Below are 17131 nucleotides of genomic sequence, written 5' to 3'. Positions count from 1 at the left end.
CGACAGTAACCGATCTCACACCGACCGCGCATCGAGCGAGCGCTGTACCACTGGGTTACATCTCGCCCACCGACAGTAACCGATCTCACACCGACCGCGCATCGAGCGAGCGCTGTACCACTGGGCTACATCTCGCCCACCGACAGTAACCGATCTCACACCGACCCAGCATCGAGCGAGCGCTGTACCACTGGGCTACATATTCGCCACCGACAGTAACCGATCTCACACTGACCGCGCATCGAGCGAGCGCTGTACCACTGGGCTACATCTCGATACCGACAGTAACCGATCTCACACCGACCGCGCATCGAGCGAGCGCTGTACCACTGGGCTACATCTCGCTACCGACAGTAACCGATCTCACACCGACCGCGCATCGAGCGAGCGCTGTACCACTGGGCTACATCTCGCTACCGACAGTAACCGATCTCACACCGACCGCGCATCGAGCGAGCGCTGTACCACTGGGCTACATCTCGCCCCCGTATTCTAATAACGTTTTAAAAATTATGTTCGTGATTTTTTTTGTCTTCAGACTTAGTTCTTTGCTTTAAAAAGAATATTTAAAAAAAAAAATGTTTCTTTCAATGTTACTAGTTAATTATAATCACGAACCCTTTTTCCAAATTCCCAGTTATAGCCAGGTTTGGATAGTGTCACTGTATTGGTACTCGGTTACAGCGAGAGTGGAGCGTTGACGATTTTTGTTGCACGAGCTCCGGTAGATTTTTAGACAATATTGTTTATTCTTATACAGTAACTTTCATATTTAATTATTCAAACCACTCAGATATTAATTTTAACGTACCGTACATATATGCACGTGTTTAATTTAGTGCATAGCGTTGTATAGCGTAGTTTAAAGTACTATTTAATACAGTGTCATGCAATATTGCATGCTAAAAGAAAGATCCGTAGAAAAAATATGTCATGACTACCTATGTTTACGGTAACTTTCACACAAGCAATATATTTTGTGTATAGAAGAAATATGTTAGCATTTATTGTCAAAAGATTGCTTTAAAATATCAGAAAATGCATGTTTATCTTTTCTAAATCGAAACAGAAATGATACGAAGTTTTGACGATTTCTATTCATAGGTTACGGCGTTTTTCCAACGCTGTTACGGCGTGTTAACATTTCTTTGCCAGATGTCAATGAAAACAATTTCACCAATTCTGACAACTGTACTGATATTAATGTTGACATTAAAGGGACATTCCTAAGTTTGCTGCAATTTTTAAGATGTTATCGACTAACATAGACTTTTTAACGACTGTAATTACATATCAAATATATTTTCCTGCATAAAATATTAGTGTGGCTGTATATTAAACGTGTTTCTGATTGTTCTAATATTTGTACTAGGTTAAATTTCATTCTATTTCCTAAAATATGTTTTTTTCGTACATGCGAAATTATTTGAAGACAAAATCCAGTTTGGGCTAGGCCTACTTACAAATATTAATACAACCAGAAACACATTGAATGTACAGACACTGTTATTCTAAACAAGAAAATATATTTAATATGTAAGTTTAATCGTAGAAATATTTTATTAGTCGGAAACATCTTACAATGCAGCAAACTCAGGAATGTCCCTTTAACAACTGTAAACATGTTATAACATCAACAACAAAATCAAAGGTTAGTGGAGTATTAAAGAAAGAAAAAAGAAAAGATCTTTGTACTTACGAAAGTCCAGTTGGCAGTAATTTGAAACGACATGTCAAGGCTAAGCATGAGAAGAAAAAATTCAGCTGTGACAAATGTTCGAGAATAATATATTCCAGTAAATTTGATTTAAAGCAGCATGCTACTTTCTCGCACGGTGATGCCAAACTGCTATGTGAGGTGTGTTCCAAGGTCTATAACACTCGACAGGGACTTTCTGTACACATAAAGCGTCACCATGCTAAAACATACAAATATTTGTGTACATATTGTGATAAGACATACTGTGATAAGTTACTTTATTTCGGCCATTTGAATAACCATATCAGAAACAAGCCTTACAACTGCCCAAAATGCTCAAAATCTTTTGCATATGTTTCAAGTATGCGAAAACACATCATGTATCGGTGATAACCCTGAAAACTATGCATACAAAGAATGCGGACCAAAACTCAAAACATCAGCGTCCCTGCAAGATCACATGGTTGATAAGCCCGGTGATATGAACTGTGTGCATGTGGTAAAACATTCTAATGGCGTCCATCGTTTGCACGACTCAGGAAGATATGTGTAAAATTGGCCAAATGCAACTTGTTGTTTAAAACCTTATATGGCAAAGAAACTATGCACGAGTACACCCGAAACTTCTGTTGTAGTTTTAACTTGATCATTTGACTTTTTATTTTGTATTTAAGAACACTGTTAATATTCGATTGCGTAGTAATGATACGTATCCAAAATTTGAAACAGCCATTCTTCTTGATCCAGGTTATTGTTTACAATTCAGTTGATTTTATTGGGTAATGCTAATTACTCATTTGCAAGATGCATTTAAGTTTAATAATGAGTGTTCTTTTGTTGTGTACTGTAAAAATATTACAATACTCAAAGAGCTTATTGTGATTTTCGTTACACCAAACCAGTCAATATCTTCATCACAGGCCATCTGATTTCTGAAAGATATATATACACACACGAGTATGCATATATACACGTAAACTCGTACAAACACACACACACACACACACACACACAGAGAGAGAGAGAGAGAGAGAGAGAGAGAGAGAGAGAGAGAGAGAGAGAGAGAGAGAGAGAGAGTTTATTGTGGTTTATTTTAAAACCTTAGGAAAATTAAGATGATACAGAGAGAGAGAGAGAGAGAGAGAGAGAGAGAGAGAGAGAGGGGGGGGGGGGAGTTGGGCAGACAGACAGACGGAGAGAGACAGAAAAATGGAAAGCAATATAAACAGTATTTGGAACAGAATTTAGTATTAACAGATGTTACTAGTATGTTTGGTTTATTGGTAGTTTCATCAAAATAAACAGCCTCCAGCATTTTCTCTACATAATCAAATGTTCTTGTTCGAAATTTAGATGTTAAAATGTTACTGGATGGTAACAAAATTGACACTTTCTCTTTTGGGTGAATCTCTAATATGTGTCTGACAGCTGACGTAACATTTTCAAATTGTTTGCGACAATATTTGCATCTTGATGTAGAATTCTGAAACAAATAAGACAAAAATCATGAGTCAAAAAATCATAAACACTCCGTAATTCTACTTTAAAAATCAACAACAGTTCGTATCCAGACAGTAAACGTTCCGTAGCATTTTCAATAATTTTATTAATTTAATTTAGTTATAAGTACTTATATTTCTGTCATAATTGCGGCTTTTACTGGGAGTTATAATATATGTATTCTACTTTAGTTATAACATTTCAACAATTAATAATCAGGAAACTGTATTAAATAAAATTAATATAATTTATGCACATTTCCTGTAAATATAGGGCCTACGTCCAAATCTATATAATATTACGGAATATGTATTCATTTTGAAGCGTATAACATGTGTTTGTTTCTATACTTCAACGTAAATAGAGGTTTTACCTGTGTTTTTGTCGTCTCTTCCCTAGCAACAGCCACAGCCAGTGTTCATTGTACTAAAATCAGTAAAATGTAAAAAGTCCTTATATTATAAAAATATCAAGCAACACGCTGTAACAAAAATTGTCAACAGCCCACTCTCGCTGTAACCGAGTACCGATACAGTGAATGTATCGCATATGAATGTGAAGGTGGCGTAAAGTTGAGGTAGCGCCAGATTTTAATATACCGAGTATACAAAACCCCCAAAACAAACATAATTTGTTACCTATGGTCCTTCCCAGCAATGCACGTCGTTTTCTTATAATGGTTATACTATTATTTCATGTACAAAAATAGTGGGTATTATTATGTTTTGTTTATTTTTTATTTAAAAAAAAAAAAATTGTTGTTGTTGCTTACACTTACTTTTCTAAATACATTTAAATCAAACTGAAATTATTTTTAAATTTACAGTGTTCCTGGAGCTAGGAAGGACTACAGGCTACATGTGTATACTGTAGCCTATAGGCTATATCTGATAGTGTTTCATCTTTATCCATAAAACATAAAATACTGTATTTTCTACATCCCATGATTATAAATATTTAATTCATTAAAAGTGTTAATTGTACAACAGAATACAAATAAAATGTGGATGTGTTTAGCCCCTGCGCGTGCTGTAACCTCACCATGGTGCAGGGGTGTAACATTCTCTTTGAGAATGGCCAATACAGCACACATTTTGAGTAAAAGTCAGTATCTATCTGTGATATTTGTATTTTTGCACAGTTCTTTACACTGTTTTTTTAAATTTAAATCTTTAATTTTTATATTGATGTTGATCATCACTTTATTTGTTTGCATTACCATAGTTTGACACCCAATAGCCGATGTATTTTTCGTGCTGGGTTGTCGATAAACATTCATTCATTCATTTTTGGATGTGTTTAGATACTAGCATCTCCCCATGACCGACTGACCTTGACTTGTCTAGCCAAGGCGGTTAAAGAATGTTTCACTTTAATTTCAGAAAGACAGTACCAAGGAAAAAGAAACATTTTATTGAACCAGTCGATAAGTCTTCGGTAAGTCATCGATAGTTTGAAGCCATTTTTAATGAAATTGATGATGATTTTCTCTCACAATTTGTTTTTTCTTTGTCGATCACTTGTGACCATGTCCGTGTTATCGGTTTTCATTTGACATTTCCGACCATCCCACTTTTGTAGACTTCATTTGTCACCCATTTGTTTGTTAGACTGATTTCTGCGTTTCGTATAAAAAAAAAAAAAAAAACGTCTTGTCAAATAAGAGTCCTTATCAATAAGCAGTATTATATTTAATTTTGTGTAAGATGCATTGATTTGTATTTTCCGCGGATAACAACGTTGACAATGAAAATCATATCAACATTAAACGGGTGGTCTCCCTTAGATATTATTTCTAAACCACCATTTCTAACTGTTTTATAAACGTGTTGAATTTAAGTGTTGCACTTATAAATATGTAGTAACACTAAACTGGGCTTGAATTTCATTGTTACATGGGCACTGCAATTATTGTCTTGAGGGGCATTGGATCAGGGGGCATGACAGCAATTCTGAGGACACATTAGGGGCACAACTTTGTGGTGCATGAACTTAAAGGCAAATAAATAAATAATAATAATTTAAAAAAAATTAATAATAATAAAAAGATTACTGTTGGAAATTATTTTCCTTCTGCTAAATTGATCACTGTATAAAGATATTTGCTATCAGCTGTTGCATTTTGCAGATCTAAACTCGAAAATACTAGTAGTCTGTTGTTTTCTTACAAAAGCCTTAGTCTCATACATTGTTACGATTGTATATAGTCTATAGATATGTACATTAATATAAATTTATTAATAATATACATTATGTACATAGCCATACATTAGACACATTGTTGGCTATTAAATTGTATTGAATGTGTTCACTGTACAGAACAATTTGAATTTTTTTTATTTGCTGATCAGCCTTTTTACTGTTTACAACTTGTTTGTTATTTCAGCAAAACACTAATCAGAACAGAGAATTTTTCAAAATTGAAAACTGGAGACTCTTGATTTCGCTACATGGACTTTTAGTTCTGCACAAATTAAAATTCTGCTTAAAGGTAGACTAAACTCCATCAAGAGCCTTATGTGTTGAAAAGATGCATACCCGGACCACCAACACATACTGACACTTTAACAAATAAAAAATGCATAATTTTAGAATTAATAACAAAAAAACATGATTATTCCTGCTAACTGGGGGCAGCCATTTTGTTTTATTTTTGTGACGTCAGGTGGTATAGCTTGGGGCAAAGTGAAGTCAGCTCTGTCCAACTTCTCTATTATGCACAGTGTAAACAAATGCTCTAATTTACAAGGCGCTTTGCTTTCATCAACCTGACTTGTAAAACAAGATAAATGACTTGATAGTATAATAAACTATTTAACTAAATATATTTCAGTTTGCATCAATATAACGAAATGGAGTTATAGTATTTTTCTTTTTAAAAAATCCAAAGAGAAAATGCATATTATTAGGCCTATTGGTAGGATACGTTCGAGCAAAAACAACCACTCACGATACCCAAGTGATAATTTTCTTTCTTTGGGACTATGTAATTGGTCCTGAAGTTTTGTGATTTTAGATGGGGAGAGTCTAGACTTAATCAAGGGTTTTACAGAATTACTTATAGTAATAAAGCAGGACGGCTGGTAAAGTCCATTACGATTTGAGATTATCACACAATACCCTGTGATCTTAATAAAAGAGGCACGTTTTTTAGTGTGTCTAGACACAGTGTCTGGGGACCGTCTAAATATACACCTGCCAATCAAGAACCACAGGTACAGGCCACGGAAAGAAAAGACCAATTAACCAAGAAAACACTCACGACTATTATTTCAGTACATGGGTTAATTTATATACAAAACATAATACAGTTATTTCAACACTTTGACAATGGTGGTTTATTTTGTATTGAAAAATAAAACACATATACACGTTTCTGTGTTACTGGGATGGATATTATTACAGAACATTACGATGCATCCGCCAAAATCAGGTGTATTTTGTTTCTTCAGTTCGAAGACTAATTCCTGACGTGACACGTTAGGTATTACGTAACCACCAGCTCGCCAGAAGGCGTATTCACTGGGATGGTACAAAATGGCTGCGCCCGTTATATATAATAGCCGTCACATTTAATCGTTTTATTAATTAACTATACGATTATACTTGTTGATATTAAGCAATAATGTGCATAATATATCGTTGAATATGCATACCAGTCCAAAAGCCTTGCTTTAGCATTCCTTTAACCTAAAAAGGGGTTTTGGCTTATAACCTGTAAGTTTTTCCATTTTAAAGAAATGATATTAATTTTGATTACTGAATGTATTAAATTCAAAACACAATAAATGCAGCATTAATACATTTTTGTGTTTCCAGCACATTCAAATAATAGTACATACATGTGTACATGTATAACTGCTATGATATAAAAATATTTTTGCAATAAACATGGGTCATGTTTAAGAGGATGTTAGCACTACAAGTAGCAGACCTGGGAATTATTTTTACTATTAATCATGAAAGACCATATGAAAAAGGACGCTGGCGTCTTAACAAGAACAAAATATGGAAAATTCACATCTGTATCAAGTAATTTAAAACTTAATAAAATAAATATTTTCTTGTGGTGTCTGTCTACATCTACATGTATTTGCATTACAATTTACCAAAATGTCAATATTTATATATATATATATATATATATATATATATATATATTTATTTTTTTATTTTATTGTTAATACTATTTGTTTTCTTTCACTTTTCTTTTACATACTAATTATTTATTATATACCATGACAATATTTGGTTTTTCATTTGCTTTCTTTTCAGCCCTGTTTTTGTTTTTTAAATATATATTGTATACATAAATTGTAGAGCTGGGTGGTATTTAAATTTCAGGTTCGGTATCGGTATCTGCATAACCCTTGTCAGAAATACACCAGTAGTGAAGACACGCCAGGCATTACTGTTCTCTATATTTAGCAACTGCCCCAGAAAGTTGGAAAGGCAGGCAAACATTAAGCTGATCGCACAATGTGACATGTACATAGTTTGGGCCTAGACAGTGGTGGGGGTGTCATGTGGAAGGGGAATTTATACAAATAGTGTATTTGTAGCTCAACATCTCAAGATAAAGGGTGCGCTTGTTGATCAGTTTGATCCTCTACCAAGATTCTCATATACTCATCCAATACCTGGTAATTCTTCAATAAATAAATGACCTCTAGCTTTTGGAATATCACGTACAGGTACGTTATTACGCTATACATACACGAGTACAATGTATGTTTTTTGTTTCATTTAACAGGTCAAAAATGCTATTATGACTGAGTCATTGTTAGTCTGGCCATTAATTTGTTCAGGAGTAGATCGTCCATGCATCCATGCATCCATCCATCCATCCCATGCATGCATGCATCCATCCATCCATCCATGCATGCATGCATGCATGCATACATACATATCCAATGTAAAGGCATTTCTCATAAAAAGAAGATAATACTGGTAGGCTATATAAATTTTGTATGTACTTAAATGCCTCATTTCGTGAAGAACCCTGAATGGATCACAGTGTACACTGCATGCTTTTAAGTACTATAATAAGCTAACATACTAGATCCAGTTGTCAAGGTGCTGAAAAGTATTGCTGTATGTCATGAAAGTTGTTTGTCTTTCAACAATATGTGAAGACCTTTGTGAAGTACATACATGTACATGGTCAGTGCTGCCAAAATCATTTAAGTACATGTATTTAGCAGTAATCCCAACTTCATTACTTAAATAACCATGCTAGGTGTTCAATGACTCAACAAAATATTGCTTGATTTCCAGTATTTAGCATAGATAAATTTTATTTTATTTTACACTTGGAACATTTTTCCGAACCACAAATGGCACATGGTATTGCATGTTTTTGCTTGTAATGTATCAAATGAGGTGTCAAAGAATAGTAGTTCAGAAGTATTTCTGTATCATCATTTAGCAATTTCAGTGATATTACTACTAATGTCGACGACAGTCACTTTTCGCACCCTTGTTTTGGTTTTGTACATAATAAATATAACATATCTTACCGTAATTTCACTTGAAATCCTATTTCATAAAAGGTACAATTTTTTAATTAACAAAATTTTCTTCAAACACATTCAGCTACATTAGTAATGTTCAAACAAACAAGTTTCAATAGCAATTTTGCATTGGAATTTTTAAAGCATTTTTAAAACGGAAACGTCATGTACCCAGTTTATGGTTATTGTAAAGATGCAAAGTGACATCATTGGAATACTGACCGTGACCCCTGTCAAACACGCAGACAACGCTGTTTACAGGTCGGTATTTTTTAATTTTTCATAATTCTGGACAAAATTAATTTTAAGTTTTAAAAGATGAAAAATAAAAAGTACCTTTTATCAAATATATCATATCAAAAAATTACCGTTGGATATGTTTTATTTAAGCCAAAACAAGGGTCCAAAAAGTGACTATCGTCGACCTTAAGTATATATTTTCACAAGATATTTAGAAGAAGGTAGCTGTCAGCAATGTTTGGCTGTTCTACAAATGTTGGGATTCGGTTGAAATTTCATCATCTATCATCAGGTATAAATTGGTTGGTGCTAACCCATCAACTTTACACAAGTGATTAGAAACATATGAATGTTATTCAATATATACACAAAGAAACAAGTTAAGCACCCCTGTATTTTTCACAATGACTTGTCTTACGAGGTTTGGCGTTGAAAGCCTGATAATATAACCTCGGAAAAACAAATGTGTTTTGCAAGAATACATCTTTGGCAGTAAGAAAACATAACAAGTGTATCCAGTTTTGAAATTTTAATCATGATTCTGAGAAGAATTCCAATATGCTGTATTTGAGCCCAAAACTGAGGCACAATAAGTATGGAGGTGCAGAGTCAGAGACACCAGTCAACATCATGATTGATGATGAAAAATGTCATTTGAAGTCCACAGATGACATTCATGACACAAATCATCAATAGTGGGTAAACCCGCCACGTGCCCGGATAACAGCTTCAACCCTTCGTTTCATCCCTCCAGTAAGTCGTCTGATCTGCTGCATGAGCAACTGCTGCCATTCTCGATGAAGAGCTGCCTCTAATTGTGCCAGACTCTGTACAGGTGGGGTCAGTGACTGTACTCAACGCCTCAAAATGTCCCAAACATGCTCTAGCAGGTTTAGGTCAGGACTCATGGCCGGCCAGGGCAGGGTCGTCATAGCTTCAGTTTGGAGTAAAGCTGTTGCTGCTCGGGAATGATGTGGCCTAGCGTTGTCATCCATGTACAGAGGTCTGGTGGCGAGTGGATGGTTGTCAAAATGCGGCACAACAACTGGTTGCAGGACGTTACGAATGTACCGATCACCATTGAGGTTGCCTTGGATGGTGACAAGATCCAGCTTACAATCATGTGACAGGCAACCCCAAACCATTACTGAACCTCCACCATACGGGGTCGTAGGTCATATGTTCCTGGGTGTGTAGGCAGCATTTTTATGCCTCCAAACTCTCAATCAGCCATCTGTGACATGGAGCAGGAACCGGCTTTTGTCGGACCAATGGACTCTTCGTCAGGACCTCAGATTCCAACCTCTTCGGGCCAAACACCACGCTAAACGGCGTCTCTCATGATGATCAGCAAGAAAGGGACGCTTGATGACCCTTCTGGCCTTCGGTCCCACAAATTTCAGACGATCCTTCACTGTTCTGGCTGACATCCGTCTATTGGGTAACTATTGGCTCTTCAGAACAGTAGATGTAGCAAAGGGTTGACGACGTACGAGCTGAAGCAGGGCCCTGTCCTCGCGCTGTGATGTCATGCGCAGTCTCCCTGACCATGGGAGATCCTTTACAGCATTGGCATGCCCGTTTTTTCGTATCAGTCTGCTGATTACGGTGTAATGATACCCCAGTTGACGTCTTATACTTTTGAAGGTCATGCCGGTCGCATGCATGCCAATAATACGCCATCTTTGGGCCTCTGATAACCGTCGACATGCCATATTCAACAATGCAAGACAGTGACATTAAATGTCAACAATTGCAGTGTATTGATACTGCATTTTGAGCAAAGCATGGGTGGCATGATGCATGTGCATGTCGTTCTGTTGTGGGACGTCACAGTTGACATTGTACTCTCCTATTATTTCGATGGAACACCATTCTTGACAGATTCGTCACATAATTTGCAGTTTTTACGAATGGGGCTATTTCAGTACTAATTATATCTAGGGGTGCTTAACTTTTTTATTTGTGTATAATGATGACCATGAACCTATTGTGAGGTTCCCTGAGATCTAGACCCTACACGTACAAATGGCTAATTTTACCTTCAATAACTATTTTATGTCTTCTTTTTTTAATTTTATGTACATATGAAAACAAACACAATTTCCAACATATGTATCTACATCAATACATCATTTAAAATGGAGGTACTATTACAGTTAACTATTTTCCCACACAATTAATTATGGCTTTTCATAATCGATCATTTTTAGATTATATAGAGGATAATATTAATAAACGAGTGAAAATTATTTTACGACGGACATAAATTTGATTATAACTGGTACTAAGTTTGTTATCCAATTAATACCTCAGCCATTTTGTTCTTTAAAACCCTTCTATTTTCATTATAACTACATGTACATTTATATAGAAACGATGTTAACAACTTTACACACTATATTCCGAGTATCGCTAGTACTTTGTATTTTATTCATAATCACAGATAATTTAAAAAAAACAATGTTCTATTTATTCTGTCAAGAATTTGTAATGAATTGTATTAAAATAGTATTTGATAGAAATAGTGACATCATTGGGTATGTTTGTCAAATCATGAAAACATCATATTTAGTACCGGCAAAGTCATTGGTTTGTAAGTGTCAAATCATCCAATAATATTGTTCATTAAACTAACTGATAATCATTTCTCAGTTAGGCAACATGGTAGCTGCTGTAAAATGTAAAACCCTTGATGGTCCTGTCTAGTACCGGTATATTAAAAGACTGCTGCTAACTGGTAAGAGTAACCTATATGTGGCACCAGCAGATGTTTTGCTCTAAATGTCTAAGACTAAATGTCACATCTACAATGTACATATACCCCTTGAAATAAATATGTACATGAGGTAGACACCGGGCTTATATAAAAAGCCATTGTTCAAAATGTTTTAAAACTTAAAACCCCCATTCCTTTCCATTGCTTTACATTGCTGGCCATTCTAGCTCAAAATGTAAATAACAAACTAACAAGGAAAGTGTAGGAATATCTGTTTACCAACACTTTGACACATTTTAAATCAAGTCTGTTTGGTGTCATTTATTAATATATATTTCCACTTGGTCTAAGTGGTGAGGAAACATGCTGCCATCAAATAGGCTGCTTCTACTAGACAGCAGCAATGGGTTTTTTTTTGTTTTTTTACACACTTTCCTTTAGGCAGGACAGCACATACCATAGCTTTTGATGTACCAGTCATGAAGCACTCACTATTTGGATGCAAATAAATAATAAAGGGTCCAGTGAGAAATATTGAACCAGAAATACTTGCTGATATGAGAGATAGTATTGGTAGTGATCCATTTACCAATATGTATGAAAATATCAGACAGCAAAATGTATAGAGCATCTTTCCTGTTTTATCCAGTTTAGTGTTTATATAGCAGTACCAGCCAATGTTTACATAATTTGATTTATAAATACATATTACATGAAAACTATTTGTATTTTTCTGCATTTCTTAATTTATGGAGAGCCAGTTAAAAACATACTGTACATGTAATTACAACACACTAAATCTGTTACCAGTATGTATGTTAAACAAAACAAAACAAAACTTAATGTAATAAAATAATATTTGTTACTCATGAAAAATACCTGTAGACAGTTAAGTTGATGATGTACCATGAAGTTATGACTAACACTGTCAACATATTTTCTGTTACAATTCAAAGAATGATACACTAAACATGTTTTTGATACGTGACAGATCATTGCAACAAACACATGTATCAGTTATGAAATAAAAATCACAGCATACTCATTTGATCTCTTTGAGAATGCTCTCACATGTAAAATCACTTGGAGGTCTCAGTTATGAATACAAAACTCTGGAAAAAAATTTAACATGGTGTCAAAAAAGATTATGTGGCACATAATTACTAACTTAAGCTTAAATATTGCTTATTGCAATAACTTAAAATGGCCGATGATTAGTACATGTAAATCATTGTGCTCTAGTGGTGTTGATAAACAAAACAAACTTTAACTTTTTTTCTGTCTGAACTATTACAGCCTTGCTCCCTTTTTTCGATTCCACCCTGATCTTATTTTGAAGTTTTTGTGAGATGTTTGATTTTATTAGAAATTTTAATATATTGACCTGCTTATATTTGTACACAGCTCGGCTCGTTACGCTGTTTGTATTTTAACTATTGAGTTTTGATATTCATGTTGATCACCAATTCATCTGTTTACCTTTGTTTGACACTGATGTATTGTTTTGTGCTGGGGTGTCCTAAAATAGTCATTCATTTGTTCTTAGTCCCAAGTCCTAGTAAGACTGTAACCAGTGTAATGACCTACTTCTTTCCTTATTACTCCAGCCAGTGTACCATGACTGGTACATCAAAGGCTGTGGTGTATGCTATCCTGTCTATGGGATGGTGCATATAAAAGGTCCCTTGCTGCTAATCGAAAAGAGTAGCCCATGAAGTGGCAACAGCGGGTTTCCTCCCTCAATATCTGTGTGGTCCTTAACCATATGTCTGACGCTACATAACCATAAATAAAAATACGTTGAGTGCGTCGTTAAATAAAACATTTCCTTCCTTCTTACTTTCCCCATTAAGCAGTGCATTTCGAGTTAGATCCAATGCTGAGATGTGAACCTGGCATCTACCAGCCGTAAAACGGATGGTTTAAGTACTGTGCCATCCAAAGTTTTAGTTGTTACTGTGAAACGTGCTAGTAATTGTTGGGAGTTTTATGTACTGTAACAAGGTGGAGTGCATACTATTGTTTCATTCATTTTGCTTCCATGTCAGTTTTACTGTGTCAGGGCCACATGTTGCTACCATATGTTCTTACCAAGACAATCTATTGTAAATTGTCTACATGATATATACCCTTGAACTTGAACATGTTTTTTTTCTTTCTTTTTTTCTGAATGTTGCTTAATGCGCACTTATTTTATAATACAATGTAAACGGACTGTATTAATGACCTTGGAGCAGAATTTGTGATGGAGGTCAATGACTTGTAGTAATAAGATGATTGGTTGTAATTTATAATAATAATAACTAAAACTTGTCAAAACATAATAATAGGCAGCCAAGTTGACCGAGCAAGTACTGAGTTGCCCTGCAGTGTGTTGTAAGAAAATCAGAATGTAAAACGTCACAACAACTGATGTGATGCAATGGCTGACAGCATCGTTTTTTGACAAACCTGGAATGATAAAAAGTTTTTGATGTTGTTAAGTTTCATCTGTAGTGCATTGTAGTGCATTAAAATCAGTATAAATGTTCTAAACAAACTGAGTCACCACAAGTCTTGTGAGAGGCCTCACTCTTGAACTAGAGTTCTAAATCTCAGTTGGTTATGTCAGAAACAATTTCACATGCAAACTCATTAGTTTCTTTCAAACAGATTTTGATTACTGTAAAAACTGAATTCTGAATTGTTACGATAAAACATTCAGTCAATCCTCTCTCAAATTAAGTTTGAACCATGAATCGTGAAAGTGAGAAATTTAGCCTAAGTTATATTGTCAGTAAATTAATTTTGATCTGTTTAAAGAGATTCTTGATATTAATATAATTAATCTTTTTCTATTTATGAACACTGGATTATTCCTAAAGTAAGAAACTGAATTACAACTGTTTCAGAAATCACTTTAAATTCCATTTTATGCATTAAAAATAAATCAAATAATAATTTTATTACTATATATATAATAATATATTTTTTTTTAAGGCCACTTTTATTATAATTTATATTACTGAAAAAAAGTTGTATGTACATTTGATTAAAAAGAGAATGTATACATGTCAATGTGCCTGTACGTGTTTCATGTTTTTATTTACCTAATTATTGTATCCTTTTAGACATTTCTAATGTAATTAAGCATCACTAATCTGCATACGAGTATGTATGTATGTATGTATGTATGTATGTATGTATGATGATTTATACTTTCATCAACGAGTGCTGATAAATTATGATATCAAAAGACATGAGGGGGGTATTCTTTTTATCATCCATTATCATTCTTTTCATTTGAGACAGTTGTAAACAATGTCAGAATGTGGGTTGAATGTCAGTGGTAGAACTAACTACAGAATGGCAATGTTGTGATGTCACTAATGGTAGATTTAGCGCTGAAACAAACACAGTGACGTAACAAAACATTGTGATTAAAATTTGACCAATCAAGATTATATGAAATATCACAAATTATAGTGCCAGCGATATCTCCTACAAAAGCCTTTAATGGATGATAAATTATGATATCCCTCTCCTAGAGCATTACATAATTACATGTACATGCAATGGTTGTGTTATGTTGCCACACAATTTCACTAAAATCATTTCAAAAAGGTTCCCATTACACTAATTCGTAGGTGAAGTAACACTTGATATTGAGTCTGACATTGACAGTGATGAATATACCAGCCTTGGTGGTGTCGTGGTTAGTCCATCGGTCTACAGGCTGGTAGGTACTGAACTCGGATCCCAGTCGAGGCATGGGATTTTTAATCCAGATACCGACTCCAAACCCTGAGTGAGTGCTCCGCAAGGCTCAATGGGTAGGTGTAAACCATTTGCACCAACCAACAAAGGCCATGGTTTGTGCTATCCTGCCTGTGGGAAGCGCAAATAAAAGGTCCCTTGCTGCTAATCGGAAAGAGTAGCCCATGTAGTGGCGACAGCGGGTTTCCTCTCCAAATCTGTGTGGTCCTTAACCATATGTCTGATGCCATATAACCGTAAATAAAATGTGTTGAGTGTGTCGTTAAATAAAACATTTCTTTCTTTCTTTTAATTGATGAATATGAACTGTCCAAGTTAAAATCAGATATGTTGCTTAAGTTTGAAATAAATTTTTAGGAGCTATATGTGCACAGATATCTTTAAAATAAATACCATCTTCTTCCTAAATATTAATTTATTTAGTATATATGTGTTCCTTTTATGGCACTTAATTAATTTCTTGATTATCATTACAGAAAGAGAAACAATACTAAACATTTAATCTTTTGGTATTTTTAAAACTATATGGATGTGATTCCTTTCTTCTAGTGTTAAATGAAAAGACTTCAATCACATAACATTAGAATAAATGACAAATCACAGATCTGTAACTAATCTTTATAATTTATTCATTATTTAATCCCAGTTTTTGTGTAAAACCCCAGAAATACAGCTTCAAAGTTGTCCTACTCAAGATCAGTGTACCGTAAGTGATGTCCGTCGTTGGTGATGTGTGCAAATTTTAAAAGTTTATATATTAAAATATGAAAGAGGGAGTTGGGCGCTGAAATGACTATATAGGTAATACAGGTATATAGTGGCTCCATCTGTTTTCCATGTACATGTCCAGGTATTTTATATTAAAATAGGAAAAAGGGAATTTACTGGGTGCTGGAATTATTATAATTTATAGTGACCCCAAGTACATGTATGTTAATACCTTAATAACCCTTCACTGACAGAATTATGTACGTGTATATGTTTAAAAGTTTAGGAAATATATTAGAGGATTTATGGTAACTGCATGACATTGTAACAGTGTGACCTCGTCAGGCTAGGTAGCTATAAAAGAGAGCGGCTGTCACACGTGTGCTGACTTGGCTTCCAACAGGCTATTGTAATCCACTGGTTTGTTCATGCTGTACATAATAAAAATTCTGTTACCAGTCTAAGAAATTTGACTTCAGATTTCGCTGTAAAATTTGAAATTATTTTTATAAGAGCTTGTAAAAAACTTTTTAAAAATAAATTACTTAAAGAAGTTTTATATTGAATTGATTTTTCTAAACTGGTTAGCAGTCAAATTGTGTAAATAAAATTGACTGAAAAGGAAGATGTCTGTTGTCGCAACCCGTTTGTATCCGCCTCGCACTGCGAAGAGGATCGTGGTGAATGAATACCTGAAGCCAGCAGTGAGCGTGTTGGTGCGGAATCTTGCATCCAGTCTGCCACAGCCACTGCTGACTCTTATCCTCCAGCTGATCGAGTTTCTTCTCTTCCTTCTCCAGCCGATAATCAGGCTTGTTGAGTCCATCCCTCTGTCCAAGGAGGCACAGGTAAGATACTGCCATTTGATCCACAGTAAAACCCTGCCTGTCCTTTCTGCCAGGGATGTGTAGTAATAAGGAAGCATGCAGTGCCCAAACTGGCCTCCAGATTAACCACCAGTTTACTCCACCAGTAGTATTACATGTAATTATCAGA

General features: G+C 34.9%; 1 protein-coding gene and 1 long non-coding RNA gene across 3 annotated transcripts in view; one reads left to right on the top strand and one right to left on the bottom strand.

Annotated features, from left to right (window-relative positions):
* Positions 1 to 2987: 2987 nt before the first annotated feature.
* LOC121384548 lies at positions 2988 to 4778 on the bottom strand. The gene is made up of 3 exons (XR_005959409.1): positions 4695 to 4778; positions 3573 to 3625; positions 2988 to 3182 (listed from the first exon to the last, which is right to left on the bottom strand). It is a non-coding gene; the product is annotated as an uncharacterized LOC121384548 (long non-coding RNA).
* The window catches only part of LOC121384546 (hexokinase-1-like), a 48657-nt gene continuing 36049 nt past the window's right edge, over positions 4524 to 17131 (top strand). Inside the window, exon 1 of one of the 2 annotated variants that reach the window (XM_041514982.1) lies at positions 4524 to 4636. In XM_041514982.1, the coding sequence (XP_041370916.1) occupies positions 4562 to 4636 (75 nt within the window). In that variant the 5' untranslated portion in view covers positions 4524 to 4561. Of the gene's footprint in view, positions 4637 to 16407; positions 16984 to 17131 lie in introns of those variants that run through there. The other variant, XM_041514979.1, reaches the window with a different exon arrangement.

This window comes from Gigantopelta aegis, chromosome 10 (genome assembly GCF_016097555.1).
Source record: "Gigantopelta aegis isolate Gae_Host chromosome 10, Gae_host_genome, whole genome shotgun sequence".
Classification (NCBI taxonomy): Eukaryota; Metazoa; Mollusca; class Gastropoda; order Neomphalida; family Peltospiridae; genus Gigantopelta; species Gigantopelta aegis.
This window is presented reverse-complemented; position numbering and strand designations above follow the sequence as displayed.